The sequence below is a fragment of the Ceratotherium simum genome, chromosome 4, assembly GCF_057802395.1.
Source record: "Ceratotherium simum simum isolate JZ-2026a chromosome 4, ASM5780239v1, whole genome shotgun sequence".
Taxonomy (NCBI): Eukaryota; Metazoa; Chordata; class Mammalia; order Perissodactyla; family Rhinocerotidae; genus Ceratotherium; species Ceratotherium simum.
Genome location: NC_141903.1, coordinates 37,634,814 through 37,657,853, shown reverse-complemented (window position 1 = coordinate 37,657,853; position 23,040 = coordinate 37,634,814). Strand labels below are relative to the sequence as shown.

General features: G+C 43.3%; 1 protein-coding gene and 1 long non-coding RNA gene across 2 annotated transcripts; both read left to right on the top strand.

Moving 5' to 3' along the window:
• The first annotated feature begins 2,438 nt into the window (after window positions 1-2,438).
• On the top strand, window positions 2,439-5,828 carry LOC147917262 (uncharacterized). The gene is made up of 3 exons (XR_015551958.1): window positions 2,439-2,763; window positions 3,791-4,157; window positions 4,698-5,828. It is a non-coding gene; the product is annotated as an uncharacterized LOC147917262 (long non-coding RNA).
• Window positions 5,829-16,403: 10,575 nt separating this feature from the next.
• WNT8A (Wnt family member 8A) lies at window positions 16,404-21,747 on the top strand. The gene is made up of 6 exons (XM_004420151.3): window positions 16,404-16,595; window positions 16,690-16,723; window positions 16,951-17,089; window positions 18,250-18,375; window positions 19,089-19,231; window positions 20,359-21,747. The coding sequence occupies exons 1-6, from the start codon at window positions 16,528-16,530 to the stop codon at window positions 20,905-20,907; spliced, it is 1,059 nt and encodes a 352-aa protein (XP_004420208.1). The 5' UTR covers window positions 16,404-16,527; the 3' UTR covers window positions 20,908-21,747.
• The last annotated feature ends 1,293 nt before the right edge of the window (window positions 21,748-23,040 follow it).

Sequence of the window (23,040 nt, the reverse complement as noted above, 5' to 3'; positions counted from 1 at the left end):
TCTGAAACCCCTCCTGCCAAGCCCCTTAGCTCTATAAACCCCCCTGCTTTCTTCTCTTGTGAAGATAGATTTGAGAGACCCTATCCTACCACCTTCTCACTTTGGCCAATTCAAATAAACCATTCTCCATCTCCAAGCACTGATGTCTTAGTGTTTGCCTTACTGCACATTGGGCACACAAACTTGAGATTAAGAGGTTTCCTATCACATCCAGACAATGTAATATTATTCAGTGCTAAAAAGAAATGAGCTGTCAAGCCTTGAAAAGACATGAAGGAAACTTAAATGCATATTACTAAGTGAAAGAAACCAATTTAAAAAGGCAAGATACTGTATGATTCCAACTATATGACATTCTGGAATAGGCAAAACCATGGAGAGAATAAAAACAATCAGTGGTTGCCAGGGATTGAGGGGCGGTGAGGGGAACAGCAGAGGGATGAAGAGGCAGAGCACAGGATTTTTAGGGCAATGAAAATACTCTGTATGATACTATATTGATGGGTACATATCGTTATACATTTGTCCAAATACATAGAATATACAACACAAAGAGTGAACCCTAAGGTAAACTATGGACTTTGAGTGATTATGATGTGTCTATGTAGGTAAAAATGTACCATTCTGGTAACTGATGTTGATAATGGGGGAAGTTATGCTTGTGTAGGGACAGGGGGTATATGGTAAATCTCTGTACCTCACTCTCAATTTTTTTGTAACCCTAAAATGGCTCTAAAAAAATGAAGTCTTAAAAGCAAACATACACACACACACAGAAATCAGATCAGAGGTTGCAAGGAGTTGTGATGAGGAAGGGTGTTGATTACAAAAAAGCACTAAAGAACTTTTTGGGGTAATGGCAATGTTCTGTGTCTTGATTGCGGTGGTGATTACATGACTGTATATATTTGTCAAAACTCCAAATTGTATACTTAAACAGGGGTGAAGTTTACCATATGTAAGTTATGCCTCACCAAACTTGACTTTTAAAAAAATTTAAGAATGTGTATCTTTTTAAATTTATTTTACAAATATTTATTGAATGTCTACTATGTGCCTGGGACTATTCTGGGCCCTGGGGATACAACAGTGAATAAAACAGACAAAATTCCCTATTTTCATGAAGTTTACATTCTGGTGGGAAGACAGACAATAAACAAGATTAATATGTAAAATATCTAGTGTGTTACTGTTGACAAGATTTGCTATCAGAGTAGATGTGGAGCATGACGAAGAGGAATCTAAAATTGCTTCAAGGTTTTTGCCCTAAGCAACTGAAGGATAGAATTGCCATTTACTGAGATGGGATGACTAGTTAGAGGATCAGACTGAAAGCAAGGAGGAAGAGAATGGGAAGCTCTGTTTTGGACACATTACATTTGAAATACCTACTAGATAGCCAATTAAGCCTTACTTGAGGATGTCAAGTAGCCAGTTGGATATATAAATCTGGAGTTTAGATGAAGTCTGACTAAACATATAATTTTGGAGTAGTCACTATATGGGAATAAATATAGATAGAAAATAAAAGATGTTTGAGGAAAAAGCTTCAGGACACTCCAGTATTAATAGGTCAGAGAAATGAAGAGGAGACTGAGACTGAGTGACAGAGAGGTAGAAGGAAAACCAGGCATCCCTGGAGTCCTAGAAGCTGAAAGAATCAACGGTTACAAGTTGGAGAGTGGATCATCTATGTCAAATGCTGCTGCAAAATCAGATGAAATGACTGAGGATTAACCCTAGATTTGGCAATGTGGAGATCACTGGTAATCTAGAGTAGTTTCAATGGAATGGTGAGAGTGAAAGAGTAACTGAACTAGGTTTAAGAGAGAATGGAAAGAGAGAATTAGAGACAGTGAGTAGGGAGAACTGTTTCAAAGAGTTTTGCCGTAAAAAGAAGAAGAAAAATGGAGTGGTACTTGGAGAGATTAGTAGGGTCAAGAGATGATTTTTTTTAATGGAGGAAAAACTTTTTTTTTTGTACTGAGGAATGATACTGAACCAAGTGGGCTTGCCTCCTGGTAAGTTAAGTAAGACTCTACACCAATGGAAGTTGTCTCACAAAGTAAAGTGTATTTGCAGCAAATAGGAGGCCATGAGGAATCATTTCCAAAGTCATGCCATCCCCAAACAAAAGGAAGCAGGAACTTTATTTTGGTTGGGGAATGAATATTCAAAAAGGAGAAGCGGGTATTCGCTTGCACAGGCTCAGTTGGAAAACATGCTTCAGCATACACTGCAGATTACGGTAATGAGGCTTAATCTCCTCCTGAAGAGACCTTCATATTAAAATTAAGGCAAGGTCATGGGCGTAGCTCTTCTAGGGAGGCTTGGTTAGCTTCAGGGTGGTTGCTGGTTGTGTCTCCTTAACATAGAAACAGTTAAATCCTTCCAAACCCATCCTTCAGTTTCTCAGGGGCACTAGACAGTGACAGGAAGATTCGCCCTAAGCTTACATCTGCTGCCAATCTTCCTCTTTTTGTATGTGAGCCACCACCACACCACGGCCTCTGACAGAAGAGTGGTGTAGGTCCACACCCTGGAACCGAACCTGGGCTGCCAAAGCAGAACGTGCCGAACTTAACCACTAGGCGACCAAGGCTGGCCCAGGAAAAACTACTTTTATATGCTGATGGAAAAAATCTCATAGAAAGGGGGGAATTCAGGGATAGGAGCTGATGTACAGTGGATTGACTAACTTAGATAGAAGCACAGCCCTTTCATCTATTGCCTCAGAATAGAAGATCTAGAACACAGATGCAGGTAAGTGGATATATGTGGTGATGGAAGCTCATGCAAGTTCTCCTCTGATTGTTTTTATTTTCTCAGTAAAATAGGAAGTAAGTCGATTGAGAGTCAGAATAAGAGAGGAGGAATTAGATTTGAAGAAAGAGAAGCTATGAAATAGTCATCTAGAGAATGGGAGAGTAAGTGGACTAAGGAAATAAAGTAGGATTGCCAGGCAGCATTAAGAAACCACTTAGGTTAGTGGTTATGATTGTAAGTGAAACCAAACAGCATGTTTATGTGTTTCTCTCCAGCCACATTCAGTAATGCAATTACAGGAATGGAGTAAGCAAAGAATCAGATTTAATCAAGGTTTATTTGGATTTCATTTACTACAAAGAATTAAGTGGGGGCAATTTGGATTTCATTTACTACAAAGAATTAAGTGGGGGCAAGAATTGAGTCCAGGTAAGAGAGTTGAGGATGGATGCAAAGAAGTAAATATATTTACAATATGATTTAAGTTGAGTAAGGAAGAAGGTGAGGACATGAGAAGGGTGAAGGACAGGAGAAAAATGGTAGGATTAATTAACTGTAAGTCCCCATGGAGCAGAAGGATTGATGGAGTTGGGGTACTACAGGAAGCAAGCTGGAAAGTGAGGAGGTAGATGGAGAGTGAAATATATGAAATTGGAATCATGGAGAGGTGTGCTTGTTGGTAATGACAAAGTCTAAGATATGATCTTGGGAAGGGAGTGGCTAAGGGAGGGTGGTAGAAAAAAAGTCATCAAAAAAGAGGAGACCAAGGAACTGAGAGGCCAGGGAATTGAAAGGATCATCTATATGAATATTGAAATCACTAGGAAAATGGAGCAAAAGTGAGTTGTTAGTCTCTAAAATGGCCCCAATGATTCTCACCTCTTGGTATTCATGCTCTGTGTAATCCCCTCCCCCTGAGTGTGAGCTGAACTTATTGACTCATTTATAAAAAATAGAATACAGCAGAAATGATGAGATGTCATATTCACATTAGGTTATAAAAACACTGTGGCTTCTCTCTTAGGTGCTCTCATTCTCTCTTGGGTCACTTACCCTGGGGAAAGCCAACTGCTGTGTCATGAGACAACCCTGTGGAGAGGCCCACTTGGTGAGAACTGAGGCTGCCAACAACCATGTGAGTGAGCTTGGAAGTGGATTCCCTCATTCTCAACCCAGTCAAATCTACAGATGAGACCCCAGCCTCTGCCAAAGCCTGACTACAACCTCCTGAGATACCTTGAGCCAGAAGTACCCAACTAAGCCATGCCCAGATTCCTGACTCACAGAAACTGTGACATAACAAGTGTCTGTTGTTTTAACCCTCTAAGTATTGGGGTAATTTGCCATGTGGCAATAGAAAACTAATACAGATCTTGGAACCTGGAAGTGAGGTACAGTAAAAAATAACTTAAAATGTGGTTGTTGCTTTGAAAGAGGACAGTGACTTTGAGGAGAGTTTTAAAGTGATACCAAAATTCAAGATTGTGTGCAATGTGCAGTAAGTCACTGAGACATAGGTGCTTGGAGATGAAGAATGGTTTATTCGAATTGGCCAAAAGAAGGTGGGAGGATAGGGTCTCTTAAATCTGCCTTCACAAGAGAAGAAAGCAGAGGATTTTATAGGCAGGAGGGGTTTCAGAGAAACAAAGGGGTAATCTGTGTTTCTTTCACTTCCAATAAGCCCTTGGGCAATCTGACTTCTGGGTGTCAACTGGCAGCTGGGGGCTGCTTGTCTGAAGATCATAATTTCCTTGAAGGCATTCTTTTTCTTCTGCAAAACAAGCTCATAAATCCTTGTGACCTGAGTCACGCCTCAGGTTAAACAAGAAAACAGCAAACTGACAAGATTAACTTCTTTTCATCTATGTCTGTGTTGGGAACAAGGTTGAAAGGTAATCATGTTCTTATTGAATATTTACAATAATCCTCAGGTACCCAGCTTCAAAAGTTTAAAGAGCCTTGAAGACACTTTTCATAGAATTTTGGACTCTGAGGAGGCTACTGGTAAGGCTTACAGGAAAGTAAGAAAAATATTTTGGAAAGTGGAGGAAAAGGAGTACTTGTTATGTAGGGGCAGAAATTTTAGTAACATTGTCGTTTTCATATATGTGGAAAGTAGAAAATGTGACTAATGAACTGGGTGATCTAGCTAAGGAGATTTCTAAGCAAAGTGTTGAAGATGCCAGCTGGTTTATTCTTACTGCTTATGGTAAATTTGAGAGGAGAGAGAGAAATTGAAGAAACGACTGTTAAACAAAAAGGAGCAAGGACTTGATGGTTTTGAAAATTCTCAGCCTCTTTCGACAGCAAATGATGCTAAAATTAAGAAGTGGCTTCTGAGGGGCCGGCCTGGTGGCGCAGCGGTTAAGTGCACACGCTCCACTTCGGCGGCCCAGGGTTCACAGGTTCAGATCCCAGGTGCGCGCCAATGCACCGCTTATCAAGCCATGCTGTGGCAGCGTCCCATATAAAGTAGAGGAAGGTGGGCACGGATGTTAGCCCAGGGCCAGTCTTCCTCAGCAAAAAGAGGAGGATTGGCATCGGATGTTATCTCAGGACTAGTCTTCCTCACAAAAAAAAAAAAAAAAAGAAAAAAGAATTGGCTTCTGAGAAAAGATTAAATCCAGGACATTGAGAGGAAAATATGGTTTAAATATAAAGCTGAGGACTGTTATACCTTTTGTTAAAACCTCAGAAAGATCAAAGGAGGTGCTTCAGAATACTATTCAGTCACCCAAAAGGCCCTTTCGTAAGATTAAAGGTATGCTTCACAGATCTGTCGGGAGGAAAGTATATTTTGCATGTTGGAGGGATGTGAATCATTAGGAAGCCAGAGAGCAGAGTGTAGTAGGCAACCTCTAAGATGGTCCCCAATGATTCCTGCCTCCTGGTATTCACACTCTTGTATAATCTCTCCCATTGAATGTGAGCTGGACTTATGGACTCACTTCTAACAAATAAAATACAGAAAAAATGATGGGATGTCACTTCTGGGATTAGATTACAAAAAGACTGTGGCTTCTGTCTTAAGTGCATTCTCTCTTACTCTCATTCAATCACTCACCCAGGGGGAAGGCAGCTGCCATATTATGAAGCAGTCACAAGAGACCTTGCACCAGAAGCATCCAACTAAACTGCAGTCAGATTCTTGACCCACAGATACTACGAGATGGTAAGTGTTTGTCGTTTTAAGCCACTTGTTTTGGGGGTAATTTGTTACACCAAAATAGATAACTAATACAGACTGACAGTGAGACAGGATCTAAAATCTTCAATAGATTGGAGGTGGAGGAGTACAGAGGATAACTACAACAAAGAGGAGAAATGAGTGTTCACGTTGAATGACACATGATACAAAGCTGGGTGTTTTTATGGAGGAGAGAAGAATAGTCTGAAAGTGTCAATGAGTGGCGAGGAGGACTTGAGTGGCATGAGAGGTGTAGGAGAAAAACAGTCACTTTTTGAGACGGTTGCAAGGAACAATGCCCTCCCTACTGAGCTAGGGTTCAGTTAAAGTGAGAAAGAGAAGGGAACATCAGAAGAGGTTGAAGAGAAGGGGAAATATGCTGATGTTTGACTGCAAAATCTAGAGGATTCAGTGAAGTGGTTTTAGGAGATAGGATGGGGAAGGAGTTGGAGCCAGAAAAGAAGATACACAGAACATAATGGGGGTCACAGTCTGAGGATGAGGTGTCTTGGGTTTCTTGTAGTGAATGACATGGCAAGAATGAAGAGCATAATGAACTTATTCTTGATGATGCCAAGGCAGATCTTTGCAACAAAGATGTATTAGTGGGAGAGGGGTGTGAGGTCTTGCCAGAAGCATGGACAGTTCTAGGGCTACCACTTGAGTCCTGCTGATGGAAGCAGAAAGTCATGTGGAGGAATAGTCTTCCCCCAAGCACAGGGGCTCCCTGTTGACTTCTGCAGGAAGAAGCTTTGAGACAAACATGGGAGCAATCTCATTCTGAGATCACGGCCATCGTCTTGACCTCTGTCAATGGCAGCCTGCAAAGGAGCAGACTAATTCCAAACATGTGAACTCTCTTTTGATTTCTATTGAAGGAGGTTTCTATTGTAAGAGTTTATTCTTTAGTGATAGTTAGAGAAGTTTGTAAAAATTTAGATACACGCATTCTTCACTTTAGTGTTGTTAATACTAAAAAACTAAATCTGCTCCTCTATTTTTAAATAATTCCAAGTATTTAAGACTAGTCCCTTTATTATCTGTCCTGATTTTTCCTTGATTCTGTTTCCTGGGTTGGGCAGGGAGAGATGAAGGCACCTGCTGGAAGATGGTCACTGCTAGGCAGTGGCTGAAATTGGTCTTACTCAAATCATCCCAGGTGCATTTCTCTTCCCCATTTTAAATTCTATTTTTAAGAAATATGACATAAAATAATAAATATGTGTATTCTAGTTAAACATTGCAGATTGAATACATGCATTTATTGCCCCTCCCTCACAAAATAGTACAGGGATTTTTTTTAAGGCATGAAATTCCAAAGTGAAAGAGAACAAAAGAGGAGCCAATAGCAGATAAAAAACAAAATTCAGAAAGGTGGAAAGCAACTTTTTAAAAGTTTTTTAAAAACTATTTAAAAGTCTTGAGGGCCGGCCCCGTGGCTTAGCGGTTAAGTGCGCACGCTCCACTACTGGCAGCCCAGGTTCGGATCCCGGGTGCACACCGACACACCGCTTCTCCAGCCATGCTGAGGCTGCGTCCCACATACAGCAACTAGAAGGATGTGCAGCTATGACATACGACTATCTACTGGGGCTTTGGGGAAAAAAAAAAAAGGAGGCGGATTGGCAATAGATGTTAGGGAGTTCGCAGGTTCAGATCCCAGGCGCGGCCCAACACACTGCTTGTCAAGCAATGCTGTGGTGCCATCCATATAAAGTGGAGGAAAATGAGCATGGCTGTTAGCCCAGGGCCAATTTTCCTCAGCAAAAAGAGGAGGATTGGCATTGGATGTTAGCTCAGGGCTAATCTTCCTCACACACACACACACAAAAAAAAACAACAAAGTCTTGAGAAACCAAAAGCTGAGTGCCTACATAGGGGGATGCCAAGAAGCTTCTGCCATAGAACCCTAAAAAGGCTCAGAAGTTGAACGTGCCTAGTTCTTCTGAAGGCTTGGAGGTAGATAGGTTAAATGTCTATTTAGGAAGCAGGTTATCATCCTATATTCCCTCCCCCATCCAGCAGAAGACTGGAGATTTTGTCTCTCATAGCTGAATGAGAGAGATTCTAGGTTCAGGGAGGCCAGACACAACCAAGAACGAGACATTAAATAAGTCTGAATGGTGAGACTTCCCCTTCTCCTAGTGATAGTCCCCTTCCCCATGTGATTCCCAGAATTCTGACAGGAGATTAGAAGACTTCTCTCTGGAAAAACTGACCAGCCCTAGAGAAAAGACTTAAAGATATTGATGCTTGGGGTTCCCTCAGTGAACTAGCTAGGGGCCTACCTTATCACTCTAGAGTGAAGTACATCATTCAACAAGCCCCATCCAGGTACAAAGAGCTTCCTATCAGCTTTTTAGTCCCTCATTATTAAGTATGAATGAATAGCCTAGCATCACCAGACTTTTGAGAGAAGGCTCTAATGTTATAGGGGGAAAAAAGGAACTTGAAAGAAGAAACAATGCAAGAAACAAAACTTTTTTTAAAAAATTGTACCTTCAGAGAGTTAGAAGATAAAATTGCAATCATGAAACAAGAACAAAATACTACTTTTTTAAAAAAGAAATATTCCAGGGGGCCAGCCCCATGGCCTAGCAGCTAAGTGCATGTGCTCCGCTGCTGGCGGCCCGGGTTCAGATCCTGGGCACGCACCAACACACCACTTGTCAGGCCATGCTGTGGTAGCGTCCCACATAAAGTGGAGGAAGATGGGCACAGATGTTAGCTCAGGGCCAGTCTTCCTCAGCAAAAAGGGGAGGATTGGCATGGATGTTAGCTCAGGGCTGATCTTCCTCACAAAAAAGGGAAATAGTCCAAGAATAAGAGAAAACTCTTAGGTATTCAACATTTGATGCAGAAATAAAAAGAATTTAATATAAAGGTTGGAAGATAAAGTTGAAGAATTCTCCTAGATAATAAGAAAAAAAAAAATGATGGAAAACAGGAAGAGATAAAATGAGAGAATCAGTCCAGGAGGTCTGATATTCCCCTCCATATACAAAAAAATAATTGTAGAAAAAGAGAACATAGAAAATGAAGGGAAAGAAATTATCAAAGAAATAATACAAGAAAGTTTACCAGAACAAAAAGCATATATTTACAGATTGAAAGAGTCCATGTACTATACACAAGAAATGAAAAAGTTCTACATCAAAGCCACATCATTTTGAAATTTCAGTATGCTAGGGATAAAAGAAAGTTTCTAAAAGCTCCCAAGAGGGGTGGGGGAAAGAAGAAGAGGTAACCTATAAAAGACTAGCATTCAAAATAGCATAAGATTCCTCAACAGCAACACTGGAAACTAGAAGACATTGGAACAATGACCTCAACATTCTGTAGGAAAATTATTTCCAACGTACAATTCTATACCCTACCAAAATATTAATTTAAAAAAAATTTTAAATATCAATCAAGTGAAGGTAGAATATAGATTTTCAGCATGTGAAGTCTCAAAAAATTTGCTTACTATGCACCCTTTCTCAGGAAGCTACTGGAATATGTTACCCACCAAAATGAGAGCATAAATATAAATAGAAAGTGGGCCGGCCCCGTGGCTTAGCAGTTAAGTGCGTGCGCTCCGCTACTGGCGGCCCAGGTTCGGATCCCGGGCACGCACCGACGCACCGCTTCTCCGGCCATGCTGAGGCAGCCTCCCACGTACAGCAACTAGATGGATGTGCAGCTATGACATACAACTATCTACTGGGGCTTTGGGGAAAAAAAGGAGGAAAATTGGCAATAGATGTTAGCTCAGAGCCAGTCTTCCTCAGCAAAAAGAGGATTGGCACAGATGTTAGCTCAGGGCCAATCTTCCTCAGCAAAAAGAGGAGGATTGGCATGGATGTTAGCTCAGGGCTGATCTTCTTCACAAAATAAATAAATAAATATAAATAGAAATAGAAAGACAAGATTTAAGAAATTGATGTGCAACAAAGTGAGGAAGCAAAGTGAACCCCCATCCTGATGGTGAAAGAAGCTACTAAGATGACAGCTGTGTGGGATGTAGAGAAGTAACTAGGCCAGATTGGAGCAGATCTGAGAGCTAAATGTCTTGAGAGGTGCTTTAGATAAGTGGCAGAGTTTGGGGTTGAAGTGGTGATAACTATGTAGAAAACTAAGCAAACAACAAAAGAAAAGATAATTATTCATTCCAAGGAAAACAAAGACTTGTCGGGAAAGAAAAGTAAGCCTGGTTTACTACATGACTCTCCTCTAAATAGTATTTACATGATCATAATGTAAACACTGAATACTGACCTAATTAAAATTACAATTTAACTATAGTGGGAGATGGGAAGATGAGAACGATGCATTTGTGGTGAGTGGGGAGAGAAAAGAGAGGCTAATCCTCATCCTCTGTGGTGGGAAGTCAACAGATAATACCTAAAATTGAAAAATTAATAAATAGGATTCAAATAGGTCTTTTAGAAATATGGAAGTAATACTGAGAGCATCAGATACAAGAATTAAAAACTGTTGCTTTTTGAGAGGAAAATGGGGGTATAGTTGAAGAGGGATGCTGCTTTTCATAACAAACCCTACAGAACTATTAACTCTTAGGAGTATGCTTAATTTTGATTTCATATGAAAATTAAGAGAAAACAAGGTAAATTGATATGTAGTGTCACAGAAAGGGGTCCAAAATATAAATAAAAGTTTAAAAACCAAATTGAGGAATAACAGCACAATTCTACTTTTAAAATTATATATGTATATATAAACATTTGTATGTGCAGAGAAAAGAGTCCACACTAAACTGTTCATAATGGTTACTTACAAGGAGTGGGATGGGGGAGATTCTTTTTTTTTTTTTTTGGTGAGGAAGATTGGCCCTGAGCTACCATCTGTGCCCATCTTCCTCTATTTTGTATGTGGGATGCCACCACAGCATGGCTTGATGAGCGCTGTATAGGTCTGCGCCCAGGATCCAAACTTGTGAACCCAGGGCCACTGAAGCGGAGCACACGAACTTAACCACTACGCCACCAGGCTGGCCCCAGATTCTCGTTTTTTACATTACATATTTCCATTTTATTTAATTCTTTTGGTGACAAGCATGAATCACATACTTTTTTTAAAGCACATTTTTTCATGTGTGCCCATCAGATACTTGTTGTTTGGTTGATAACTTTTTCAATTATGCCTTATATCCACAAGCACGCTGCAAGTTTTTCAAGGACAAAGGTCATCTTAGAAGCTTTACTATATTTGCACCACAGTGCTAACCACTGAGCTGGTTACCCATTAGGCAGGTGCTCAATAAAGGCTGAAATTGCCTTACTGAATCCCACATGAGAGCAACAAGGAGCTTGTTATACCATTCCCTGCCACCAGATGGCAGGTCTCTATCAGAAGTCCTCTTCTATGGAATTTCCTCAATATCCTCACTCCCCGGCCAACATTTTACAGAGTACTTTATCTCACTGTATTGTTATAAACTGTTTAAGCTTATCTCTCTCAGACCAGACTGAGCGCTCCTGCAGGATAAAAACATCAACTAAGGATAATTCATCTTAGACCCATAAGTGTTGAGTATTGGCCTGAACTCAGTAGGTAAATATTTTTAGAATGAATAAATGGATGGATGGATGCATATTTCTCTGAAAACTAATAAAAATCCCACAATCATCTCCATACTTTATTCCCCAACAATCAAGAAACATTACTTGGGAACTTCTGTGTCCTATCCAGTGTCCAAAGATGGGAGTTTAGATCAGTGAGAGAATAAAAAATATAATACAGGGGTTTTAGCCATCTGAAATCTCTCCTTGGATAAGCCCCTCCAACTCCAAACCTTCCTAGGCTAGTGGTGAAGATGTAGCTTCTGCCATCTGTGCACCTCAGTCTGATGGGAGAAATATGCTGCTATCCTTGGAGAGATCCCCATGTGGCTGGGATTGACAACCCTAGCCCTAGGGGGCTTGCAGATTGATGAAGGGAACACACCTTCAAACATGAAGTAGATCTAGTCATGGCTTGCAGATTTATCCCCTCTAACGTACCCTAGCCCTCATAGACCCATGTGTTCAACAGACCACCAACTGCTCCCATTTTCCACACAGGAGGGCCTCCTATTTTCCTCCCCACACCTGGAACTCTGGGTCTGAAAGGGAAAACTAAATTCTCCTCTTCCTTCTCTGGGCATATGTTGAGGAACTTTGCAAGTCATTGTGGCTAAATTGGGGGGCCAAAGGGAGGGTCAGGAGCTCAAGCAGCTGTGGCATTTGGACTGGGAGTCAAGTATCCCCAGGGGGTGGGAAGAGACAAGCTTCTAGGGAGGAGGGGTGGAGACCAGAGATTGAAAATCCCTAAGCTCTGCTCAGTGTCACAGCTCAGAAGAATATGCATAGAGGCTCATTGTCCCCCTTCCTCAACCCCCTTATCTAATTAGCAGAGGAGTGTAAAAAGTCAGAAATCCTATCTCACTTCTGGCATTCTCCAGCCACCTCCACCCTCCCATTCCCCAACTTGCTCCACAATCTAAGCAGCCCCTGTAGGCTCAGAGCCCTGGAGAGAGCCTGGAAAAGAAATGTGGAGGAACCAGGGATTTGGGGATTTTAGTGAAAGTGCACATTTGGAAAGAAGCATTAGCCTGGGATGCATACCATCATCATCATAGGGTAACTAACCATCCAAGGTTTAAGCACTGAAATTCTCACACCACAGGAAACCCCTCAGTCCTGGACAAACCAAGATGGAAGGATCCAGGCTCTCTTGGTCCTGACTCACTATGTAACCCTAAGTCCCCTCTCTCTGTGCCTCAGTTACCTCCTTGTAAAATGGGACCCTCTGGGTCAGACACTCTGTGGTCCTGTGAATGAATGCCTCTAGATTTCCTGAAGCTGGGCATAGCAAGGGTGACTTAGTCCTCATTGAGTACAGCCACCAGTGCTTCCCTAGGACTCCTGGAATCGCAACATCCTGGAACATTAGAGGTGGAAGGGGCCTTCAGGATTATCGGTCCTAGCTCCTTTCTAGCTCTGTGAATACCTTTCCAGAGGTACATGCATTTATTAATTGTATTTCACTTACCAGTTTCTGCCCATAGAGTTAGATAGATACCTTATCTCCTATTTACTAGATACTAAGTTCCTTGAGGGCAGGTAGCAAGACCTACGGCTCAGCAAGGGTTAAAGGTTTGCACACAACTGGAACAAATAAATATTTGGTGTTAAACTCCACAGAGAAATCTTTTGTACTTTATCCCCCAGTGGCCTAGAGGGAGGACACAGGGCTCCAATGGTGTACTGAAGGCAGCTTGTCCCACCTCAGAAAGCAGATTGTTAAATTTTCAGGAATTTGGCAAACTGGTTGTTAAATACAGCCATTATTAAAAATTAAATTATATAAACTTAAAATTAAATGTTATATTAAAAACAAAAATAAAAAGTACTCAAAATTCACCACTTCCTAAATATTTTACTACATTTTACTGTTATCTATGTTCTGAAGGTTATTTACATCTGTTATATCTACATGATGGAAATATTGTATAATGATGTGCTACTGTTCATCTCTTCTCAAGTCCATGTTGGTAGTTTGAAATCGGCAATGGTGGGAGTATTTACACCATGGAAATCAGCAAACACTACCAGTCATGGCTCCTGTCACACTAAAGCTAGTTGTTAAACATCTACTAGCACACCAGTGTAGGTTCAGAGACACTACTATTCTGTCTTGTCATAGGCCCGCTCTATTTCCTCTGTCATCTTCTGCTCTAGTCTTCAGTTCCATATTTCCATTCCTGGGAGAGAGAAACCAAGAGTTGGATTGTCACTTAAATACTACTGAGATAATAGAGCTGGGGTTAAGGAAATGATACACAGGTTGGCTGCAAATGGTTTGTAGACTCCAGTGTGGAGTGCCTGTCTCTGGCTCTTCTCTCCTTCCAGGGGACTTTCTATCCACAATGAAGGACTTGGGTCACTCCAGCACAGAGGTCTTATGCAGACAGAGCCCCAAAGGACTCTGAAGAAGGTATTGGTTGTCCTCTAGGTATCCATCTTACAGGTCTATCCTGGTGGCCAACTAAAGGATTCAAAGATAAATAAGATGATTCCCATGCTGACAGCTGGGGAAAATGAGACTTCCTCATTTCCAGCCTACAATCACCTCTGGGATTAATAAATTCTGTAAATCTTAAAAATAGGATTCTAGCATGTAAGAGAGCTGGGAAAGTCTTTAGAGGTCATTCAATGTTCAACATTTTTTCCACTCCCTCCTTTTACAGATGAAGAAACTGAGTCCATGAGGTGGTAAATAGCTTGCCCAAGGTCACATGACAAATTAGTGGCCAAACCCCAGGGCTCCTAATACCTGGAGCAGAGGCCTTTCCCAAACATACTAAATTCCTTTTAGAGAAATTATATGATCTTTAGAGAATCGGAGCAGGAGCAAGCACAAAGTTTGCAGACAAAAAGCTCACTACCTTCCCCTCTGCTTCCTAGAAAGTAAAACAGAGTATTTTTATAGAGAACCAACTAAATGCCAGGTGCTATGGGAACACAGAAGAATAAGATCCACTCACTCATATACAGGAAGTGAATGTAGAGTCACACCTAAAACTCAAGGTGCATCGGGGGACTACCTCAGGGCTAACGCTAAGCCTGTTCTAACCCCACAGCAAGTGGCATGGAAATCAATGCTGCTTTTTCACTTTTAAGAAGTGAAAGTTAGGGTCGGCCCTGTGGCCTAGTGGTTAAGTTCTGTGAACTCCACTTTGATGGCCCAGGGTTCAGTTCCCGGGTGCAGACCTATACCACTCGTCAGGAGCCATGCGTGGCAGTGACCCACATACAAAATAGAGGAAAGATTGGCACAGATATTAGCTCAAGGCGAATTTTCCTCAAGCAAAAAGAGGAAGATTGGCAACAGATGTTAGCTCAGGGCCAATCTTCCTCAGGAAAAAAAAAGTGCAAGTTAAACATTAGATTCTTGATTGGGAAAAATAGGAAACAGAGAAAAGACCACTGAGGCACACTCAGCGGGCTTTTCCCAAGTGACTCAAGTCTGGGACACCTCTTTTCGCCAAGGAGAGAAGCCCACAAGCAAGCAAAGAAGAAAGCTTGCTGGTCTGAGAGGCAGAGCTTTAGTCCATTAAGGATATTTTGCATTTGGAATTTTCGCACCCATTCTCCTAGAAAAATGGAACAGAAAAAAGGACATAAAATAGGAGCCCAAATTTCTTATTATTAGGTTCAACATATCTAAAATTACTCTGTCAAATTCTGTAAAACTTCCTAAACACTTTCATTTCCGTACTTATCTTGTCATAGAAAGATAACAGTTTGCAGACTGACACCAATCCTGGCCCATACTTTCAGTGCACTGCCCTAAAAAGGCCTGGGATTCCTTGGCCCCTGAAACACCTTTGGTGGGGGGATGTTGAACTCCCTTTCTCATCTAAATTAGGGTGCTGGGAAGTGATTTGGGTATGGATGGTCACAGGGTAATGAATCAGGACTGTGACTTCCTGTTCATACTTTCCTCTGAATCTCTCTAGCCTGCCATCCCCAGGCCTGGGAAAGAGCCTCACCAACCAAGGAAGATCTCCATCCCTTCACCATAGTCCCCAACCCTACCTAATGGTGCCTTGGGTCCCTACTAGGGGCCACAAGTTCTTTCATTAACTTGTTCATTCATTCATTTGTTCATTCATCCAGGAATCTTCTTAAGCACTAAGAATACAAAGTGAATCTAGAGACAGATTGCGGCCTAAGGAGCTGATGTCCTAGCAACAAAGTGGTGTCAGAAAGAAAGGCATCAGTCTTTTCAAATATAGCCCTGGGTGGCCCAAAGGTTGATTCTCACAGAAGTATACAAGCAGTTAACAAACTGGAGATCTAACCCTCAAATACAAAATTATAGACCTACTAGGAATCAAGGAAATTTACTAGAACTGACTTTGGTAGAATGTGGTAGAAGGGACTGTTGGAGAGATGGCCTCTGAAGTGTTTCTGCTCCATGGTCCCACAATTCCATGACTTTACAGTCACCAAAGGAGGAGGTAGGAATGGTGCACTTGCTTACTTGGGTAAATGAGTAGGAGGAGGCCCCAAATAGAGCCCCTCTATAATTATTAACACCTTGGGGAGGAAGGCAGGGCAAGGAGTGGGGTCTCACTGACAGATGATGATACTGTCTGTAGCTCTGATGGATAGGTGACTTACCTTCAGGGTTAGGAACCTCACCTGCTCCAGGCTACAAGATTCTGAGAAATGAGCCCTCAAGCAGGAAGAGACAAAAGTCTGATATATAGAGGAAAGAAACCTGGAGAGTAGGGAAAGGCTTTAGCCGTCTGTCAGCCCGGGAGGGAAGAAGGGCAGGGGGGGCGGGGTAGGGCGGGGCTTTCCTTGAGGCTTTGGGCTGAGTCCCTCCTCCCTGGTCCCCCATTGGGTCAGTGGCTCCTGCAGCCCTGCCAGTGAGGGACAAATGAGAAGAGCTGTTGATTTTTCCCCCTTGGCCATTCAGAATTTCCCCACATAAATACGGAGAAAGACCCTGCCTTCCCCTCACTTCTTCCCTGGACTTGGCCCTGGGCTGGACCTGGTCCCCTGGGGGTGGGCAAGGCCATGGGAGACCTGTTTATGCTCAGGGTGGCTGTGGGCATATGCTATGCCACCTTCAGTGCCTCTGCCTGGTAAGTCCTTTCTCCTACCCCTCACTCTCTGTCAAGGAAGCCCCCATTACCTCGTTCGCATTCACCATTGCCTCACTTTTTCTCTTTTTGGTAGGTCAGTGAACAATTTCCTGATAACAGGTCCCAAGGTAGGATGTTCTCTGGGTCCTGTTTTTACCCATTGGGGCTCCTAAGGGAATTCTTTTGGGGAAAGAAAAGAGGGGAGGGGAGACAGTGCCAGAAGTCCCCCACCCAGAGGAACCCATGATCGTTCTTTAATGGAGAGCTAACCCATTTGAGTCCTGCCTGCTCCCCCAACCCCTGATGACCTGACCTGAGCCAGGGCTGAAGCTCATAGCCCTTTTCCCTTTGCCAGGCCTATCTGACCTACACTACCAGCGTGGCCCTGGGTGCCCAGAGTGGCATCGAGGAGTGTAAGTTCCAATTTGCTTGGGAACGCTGGAACTGCCCCGAAAATGCTCTCCAGCTCTCCACTCACAACAGACTGAGAAGTGGTAAGTTTGTTCACCTGTACAGGGGGGTATTGTGCATGGAGGTGGGCTTGCAGTATATGTATATGTGTAACATATATGTGCACAGTGAAATGGAAAAGCTATCAGTGATCTGCTGACTTGCCACTTCTTTGCTATGTGACCTTGAGTGAGTTACTTCCCCTCTCTCAACCCCAGTTTTGCCATTTGGGGCAATAAGGCCAGCTCTCTTTAGCTCACCAGGAGTATTGTAAGGGTTGAATGAGGTGAATACAAAGGTATCTCTATATGAATGTAAAAATTACTCTGTTTTTTAAATGCATCCCTGTACTTGTGTGTTTGTACACACTTATCTTGCACTGATTTATGTGAAATAAAGATCGGGAAAGGGTTCTGTGTTTGCAGCCTCTGAAGGAGTTTCCCATCTGCCCAGCTGTCATAAAATCCCAACAGAGAAGCTGAGAGATCACATTGAGCTGTGCCTGAGGTGGTGTGTGTGTGTATGTGTGTGTGTGCGTGCGCGTAGCTGTGTGTAACTCTGTGTAGTCGTTTGCATAAAAGTCATTTATGTAGAAACAATTAAGAGTTACCTGAGAAGAGTTGAGGGGAAGAGGGTAAAAAAGATGGGGACAAAAAGAACTATCTTCCCATGGGGTGTACAGATAGAATGGGGAGTGTGGGAAATGAAATGGGACAGTGTTTATAAAGAATTTAGTAAGATATGAGCTTACTAAGTGGTAGCCATGACCCTTATGATTATTACATGGCTCCAGCTTCATGTCAGAAAGAAGAAAAGGTCCTTCTCACTTTCCTAAGCCAGTCTTATGGCCCTGAGTCCTCACGGCCCAAGGACCAGAAGCAGTAGCTAATGGACAGGGGCCTAGGCTGGACTTCAGGAGAGCAGGGTCCTGGTCCCACCACCACAACTGGTGAGGAGAGTGGCCTTGGTCTCATCACTCTGTCTCTGGGTTTTACTTTCCCCATCTGTAGCATGGGGATGCTCATTCCTGCCTGGATGAACTAAGTATGAAGTAAAGAGATATGCTCTGTTCTCTTAAGTAGAAGAGCATCTTTTTAAACCCAAAGGGGATGGGGGACAAGGAAGAGAAATAGCATTGCCTTTCCAAAGCCTCTGCTTTGGGTCATCAGGGACCAAGTTTCCAGACCCTTCTTTCTCTCCAAAGCTACTAGGGAGACTTCCTTCATTCATGCTATCAGCTCTGCTGGAGTCATGTACACTATCACCAAGAACTGTAGCATGGGCGACTTTGAAAACTGTGGCTGTGATGAGTCAAAAAATGGAAAAACAGGTAAGGCGGGCTCTCTGATGAGGGGAAGAAGTGAGGGGTGCAGAGCTGAGCACAGGCTAAAGTCTTCCAGGGAGAGGCCAAGGGACACAGCTCCAGCTCCCTCAAACCCCTAGACTCCAACAGCAACTTCATTGGTGGGAGCTCCTGGACCTAGACTCTCCTGAGAGAGGAGCCTGGATCCATGGTTCCAGAATCAGCTAGTAACACCCAGCTTTAAAACTAACAAGGGATCTAGAAATAAGGAGGCCAAAGAGAGTTTAAAGCTTGTATTTCAGGCTTAGAATGGCTTGTCCGTAATCCAGAGCTACTCAATTATTTGCAGACCGCCTAAGAGACTTACTCAGATTTATCACTAATGAGGGAAGAGGTGGCTCTAACAAGACTATTGTAGGATAATGGTGCAGAATTCCAGAATGTTTGAGTTGTGATGTACCTTTGAGATCTCTAGGCCAGCCCCAGTGTGCCTACTTTTACTGTGGGTATAGAGACTAATTGCCTAAAACTGAAGAGTGCCTGAAGGGTGGGAAGTTGGCTTTGGGAACAGGACTCCCCCCTACCCACCCCAGAGCACCTCCATTTCCCTGTCTCACCTTCAGCTATAGATTCACACACTTCTAGGGCTCTTGGGGATGGTTGGCTGTGTCAGCCAAGATGACCATGACTCTTCTCCAGCAAGGAGCTGTATGCAGAACTTATTCTTTCTTTATGTGTAGGAGGCCATGGCTGGATCTGGGGGGGCTGCAGTGATAATGTGGAATTTGGGGAAAGGATCTCCAAACTCTTTGTGGACAGCCTGGAGAAGGGAAAGGATGCCAGAGCCCTAATGAATCTTCACAACAACAGGGCAGGCAGGCTGGTAGGTATAGGAGTCAGCCAGTGAGCCATCAGGCTCAGTATTGGCAACAGCCTCACATCTGTACAGTCCTTCACAACTTACAAAGAGCTGTCTCATACCCATGTTTCATCCTCACACCATCTAGCAGGACTGGGATGGCTACCCCCATTCCTTGGATGACAAAGCCAGTTAAGGCCCAAGGCAATACAACTAATAAGCATCAGAGCCAGGCAATGAACTCAGATCTTCTAGTCTAGTCCTCTTATCACTAAACCTTATGTTCTGCCTTCTTCCACAGGCGGGTTTCTGAGAACACAAAACAATACAGAACCAAGGCCTTGCTTCCAAGACTTAAATTTTTAACTATTTCAACTGCATACTCTAGGAAATTAACAGGGATTTGTCATCCAACCTGTGTCCTAAGGTCTGTCTCAGCTTCTCCCGAGGGTCTATTTTCCCCCAAGACTTCTGGTGGAATAGCAATCCCTGGAGTGTTCTGAACTCAAATCTGAAAGCAAGTTGGATTTAGAGCTAAGAGCATAGAAATTTCCCTTTCAACCTATACCTAGATGTCCTGGTTGCCCAGGGCAAGAGGGAGAGGTTTTCAAGGCAATTACAATAATAGGTAATCACCTTGGGGGTAGGGGTTCTGACTCCAGGAGCTTCCTTCCCTCTGGGAAAGGGCCCAGAGGACAAATCCAAACCCCCACAAATATTCTAGCCCCCAGCTTCAAGATAATAACAGTGCCAATGATCATATTTTCCTTTTTAATTTTCTAAGTATTTTCTTGATGATTCTTATTCCAATTGGGCAGGGAGAGAAACAAGCTCAACAACTGATGGAGTTGGGCCTGGAGCCTAGGATTCCTGACTCCAGTAACCTTCTCAACGCTTGCTGGGCTTTCCATAAGAATCACCCAGGGGAGCTTTAAAATCACCAATACCAAGGCCTTTAAACCCCTGAACATTCTAATTGAGAAGATCTGAGGTAGGGCCCAGGAATAAATATTTTTCGCCGGCCTCCCTGGTAATTCTGATGCTCCTCCAAAGTTAAGAAGCACAGCTCTAAAATATGCCATTTAATTGCTAGCCTTTGGTCTTCCCTACTCAGAGCCATTCTCTCTTTTGTTCTTTCTTTCTCTGTGAAGGCAGTGAGAGCCACCATGAAGAGGACCTGCAAATGTCATGGCATCTCAGGGAGCTGCAGCATCCAGACATGCTGGCTGCAGCTGGCTGACTTCCGGGAGATGGGAGACTACCTAAAGGCCAAGTATGACCAGGCACTGAAAATTGAGATGGATAAGCGGCAGCCAAGGGCTGGGAACAGTGCTGAGGGCTGCTGGGCACCCACTGAGGCCTTCCTTCCCAGTGCAGAGGCTGAGCTGATCTTTTTAGAGGAATCGCCAGATTACTGTACCCGCAATTCTAGCCTGGGCATCTATGGCACAGAGGGTCGGGAGTGTCTGCAGAACAGCCACAACACATCCAGGTGGGAGCGACGCAGCTGCGGGCGCTTGTGCACCGAATGTGGCCTGCAGGTGGAAGAGAGGAAGACTGAGGCTATCAGCAGCTGTAACTGCAAATTCCAGTGGTGCTGTACAGTCAAGTGTGACCAGTGTAGGCATGTGGTGAACAAGTACTACTGCAGGCGCTCCCCAGGCAGTGCTTTGTCCTGGGGCAAGGGCAGCACAAGATAGCACCCCACACAAACTCATTTGCTCAGTTGCATGACAGTGGAGGGGGACACAGCTTCTTTCTTGGAAAGAGAAGATTGGAAAACAATTGGAAAATCACAAGGTTGGTCTGTAGTCCTCTTGATATATGCTACACATGGGGAAACAGAGGCCTGAGTTTATACAGCATATTCTTGACAGAGCTGAAATTGGGACCTGGGCCTCCTAACTTGGGCAGACCCCATTTCATCTTTCCTACAAGTTACATCCTGATCTTTGTGCCTGTGCTTTTGCAGCTTGCTAAAGGGGGAGTTTGGTTTGGGGTCCATATCCAGAAGGACCTTCAAAGTACTTGTCCCTGTACGTTTCAGACCATGTCCAACCCAGTGTGCTGAGAATCAGAAGGAATGGAAGCAAAAAATGAAAGAGTTCTGTCCAGACTCCTGAAGGAGCAACCTTCCCCTAGTCTGGCTAGCTCCAGAAAGACCAACTACAAGTTCAGGCAGATCAGTGGGGCAGAGACACATACTTGCCTAATGGGAGGTTTTTACGGTGTTGGGTTTTTCACCTGAGTATGCACTTTTGAAAAGTTCTTCCCACCTAACCCTGGGGAAACCAGGACCTAACATAACCTGAGGACTCTTCCAGCTCAGAAACTATCTCTGGAGCCACCAAGAAGGACCAGTCACAGTAAGTGGACTTACACAGGTGACTACAACTTATCCAGACAAGGCCCCCCAGGAGGGATTTTCCCCCAAAGAGCTGTAAAATGACTCTGTTTTATTTTCCCAGATTGGGAACTCAACTTCATTTTGCAATAAATGCTTCTAGAATATATATCCAGCTGAAACCTTTTATTTCTCTTTGGAAACCTTGGGATCAGAAAGGGAATGGGAAACCCTGCTTCTATATCCCAATTTTGCACAAGGCTAAGGGAGAAACTGGAAATATCCAACTCCCTTGATATCATTGTTTGACAGATAATAAAATGAAGACCCAGGAACTGGGGAATAGGAAAACAATCCAGATTCCTAGATTTAGAAGGTGTTATTTTAATGCAACCTAAGCAACTTAAGGAACAAGGAAGCCCTTTGAACTTGAACCATATTCAAAGTGTGTTTACACTCTTAATTTGGGCTTCCTGGGGTGTCTGTACACGGAGGACCTGGGCCCCAGGGCAAGAGACTAGGAAAGTTGTGGATTCTACCTTCCTCATTTGCACTTCTACATCTTCCACTGATGGTAATCTTTGGGAGAGGAGTAGTTTCCCATAAAGAGAGCCCTGGGGGCTCAGCCACTGGTCTCCTAAGTCTGAGCATCCCAGTCTTGGGAGTCTCCTCTCTCTACAAACCAAGCACCCTGCAGGGAGGAGGTATTTCAGCTATGTTAAATAAACAAGTAAAATGACTGATCACCAAGAGTGGAGAAATGTTTAATGATTTAAATTAGAATACATTTTATTTATTTTTTATCTTATTTTATTTATTTATTTATTTATTTCCCCCAAAGCCCCAGCAGATAGTTGTATGTCGTAGCTGCACATCCTTCTAGTTGCTGTATGTGGGCCGCAGCCTCAGCATGGCCGGAGAAGCGGTGCAACGGTGCACGCCCCGGATCCGAACCCTGGCCGCCAGCATCGGAGCGCGTGCACTTAACCGCTAAGCCACAGGCCCAGCCCCTAGAATACACTTTAAATGCTCAACAGTAGGGCAAACTAGTTAAATCATGGCCCCACAATGAAATATTAACCATCAAAATAATATTCTAGGGGACTGGCCCGGTGGTGCAAGCGGTTAAGTGCGTGCGCTCCACTGCAGCGGCCCAGGGTTCGCCGGTTCCGATCCCGAACGCGCACTGATGCACTGCTTGGCAAGCCATGCTGTGGCGGCATCCCTTATAAAGTGGAGGAAGATGGGCATGGATGTTAGCTCAGGGCCAGTCTTCCTCAGCAAAAAGAGGAGGATTGGCAGATGTTAGCTCAGGGCCGATCTTCCTCACAAAAATAATAATAATAATAATATTCTAGAGAAATATTTAGTAACATGAAAAACATGCATGATATAATTAAGTGAATAAAGTTAATTACAAAACAGTATGTTCAGGATGAACCCAATTTCGTTTTAAAAAATATGAAAATGTTTGCTATCATGTAATATC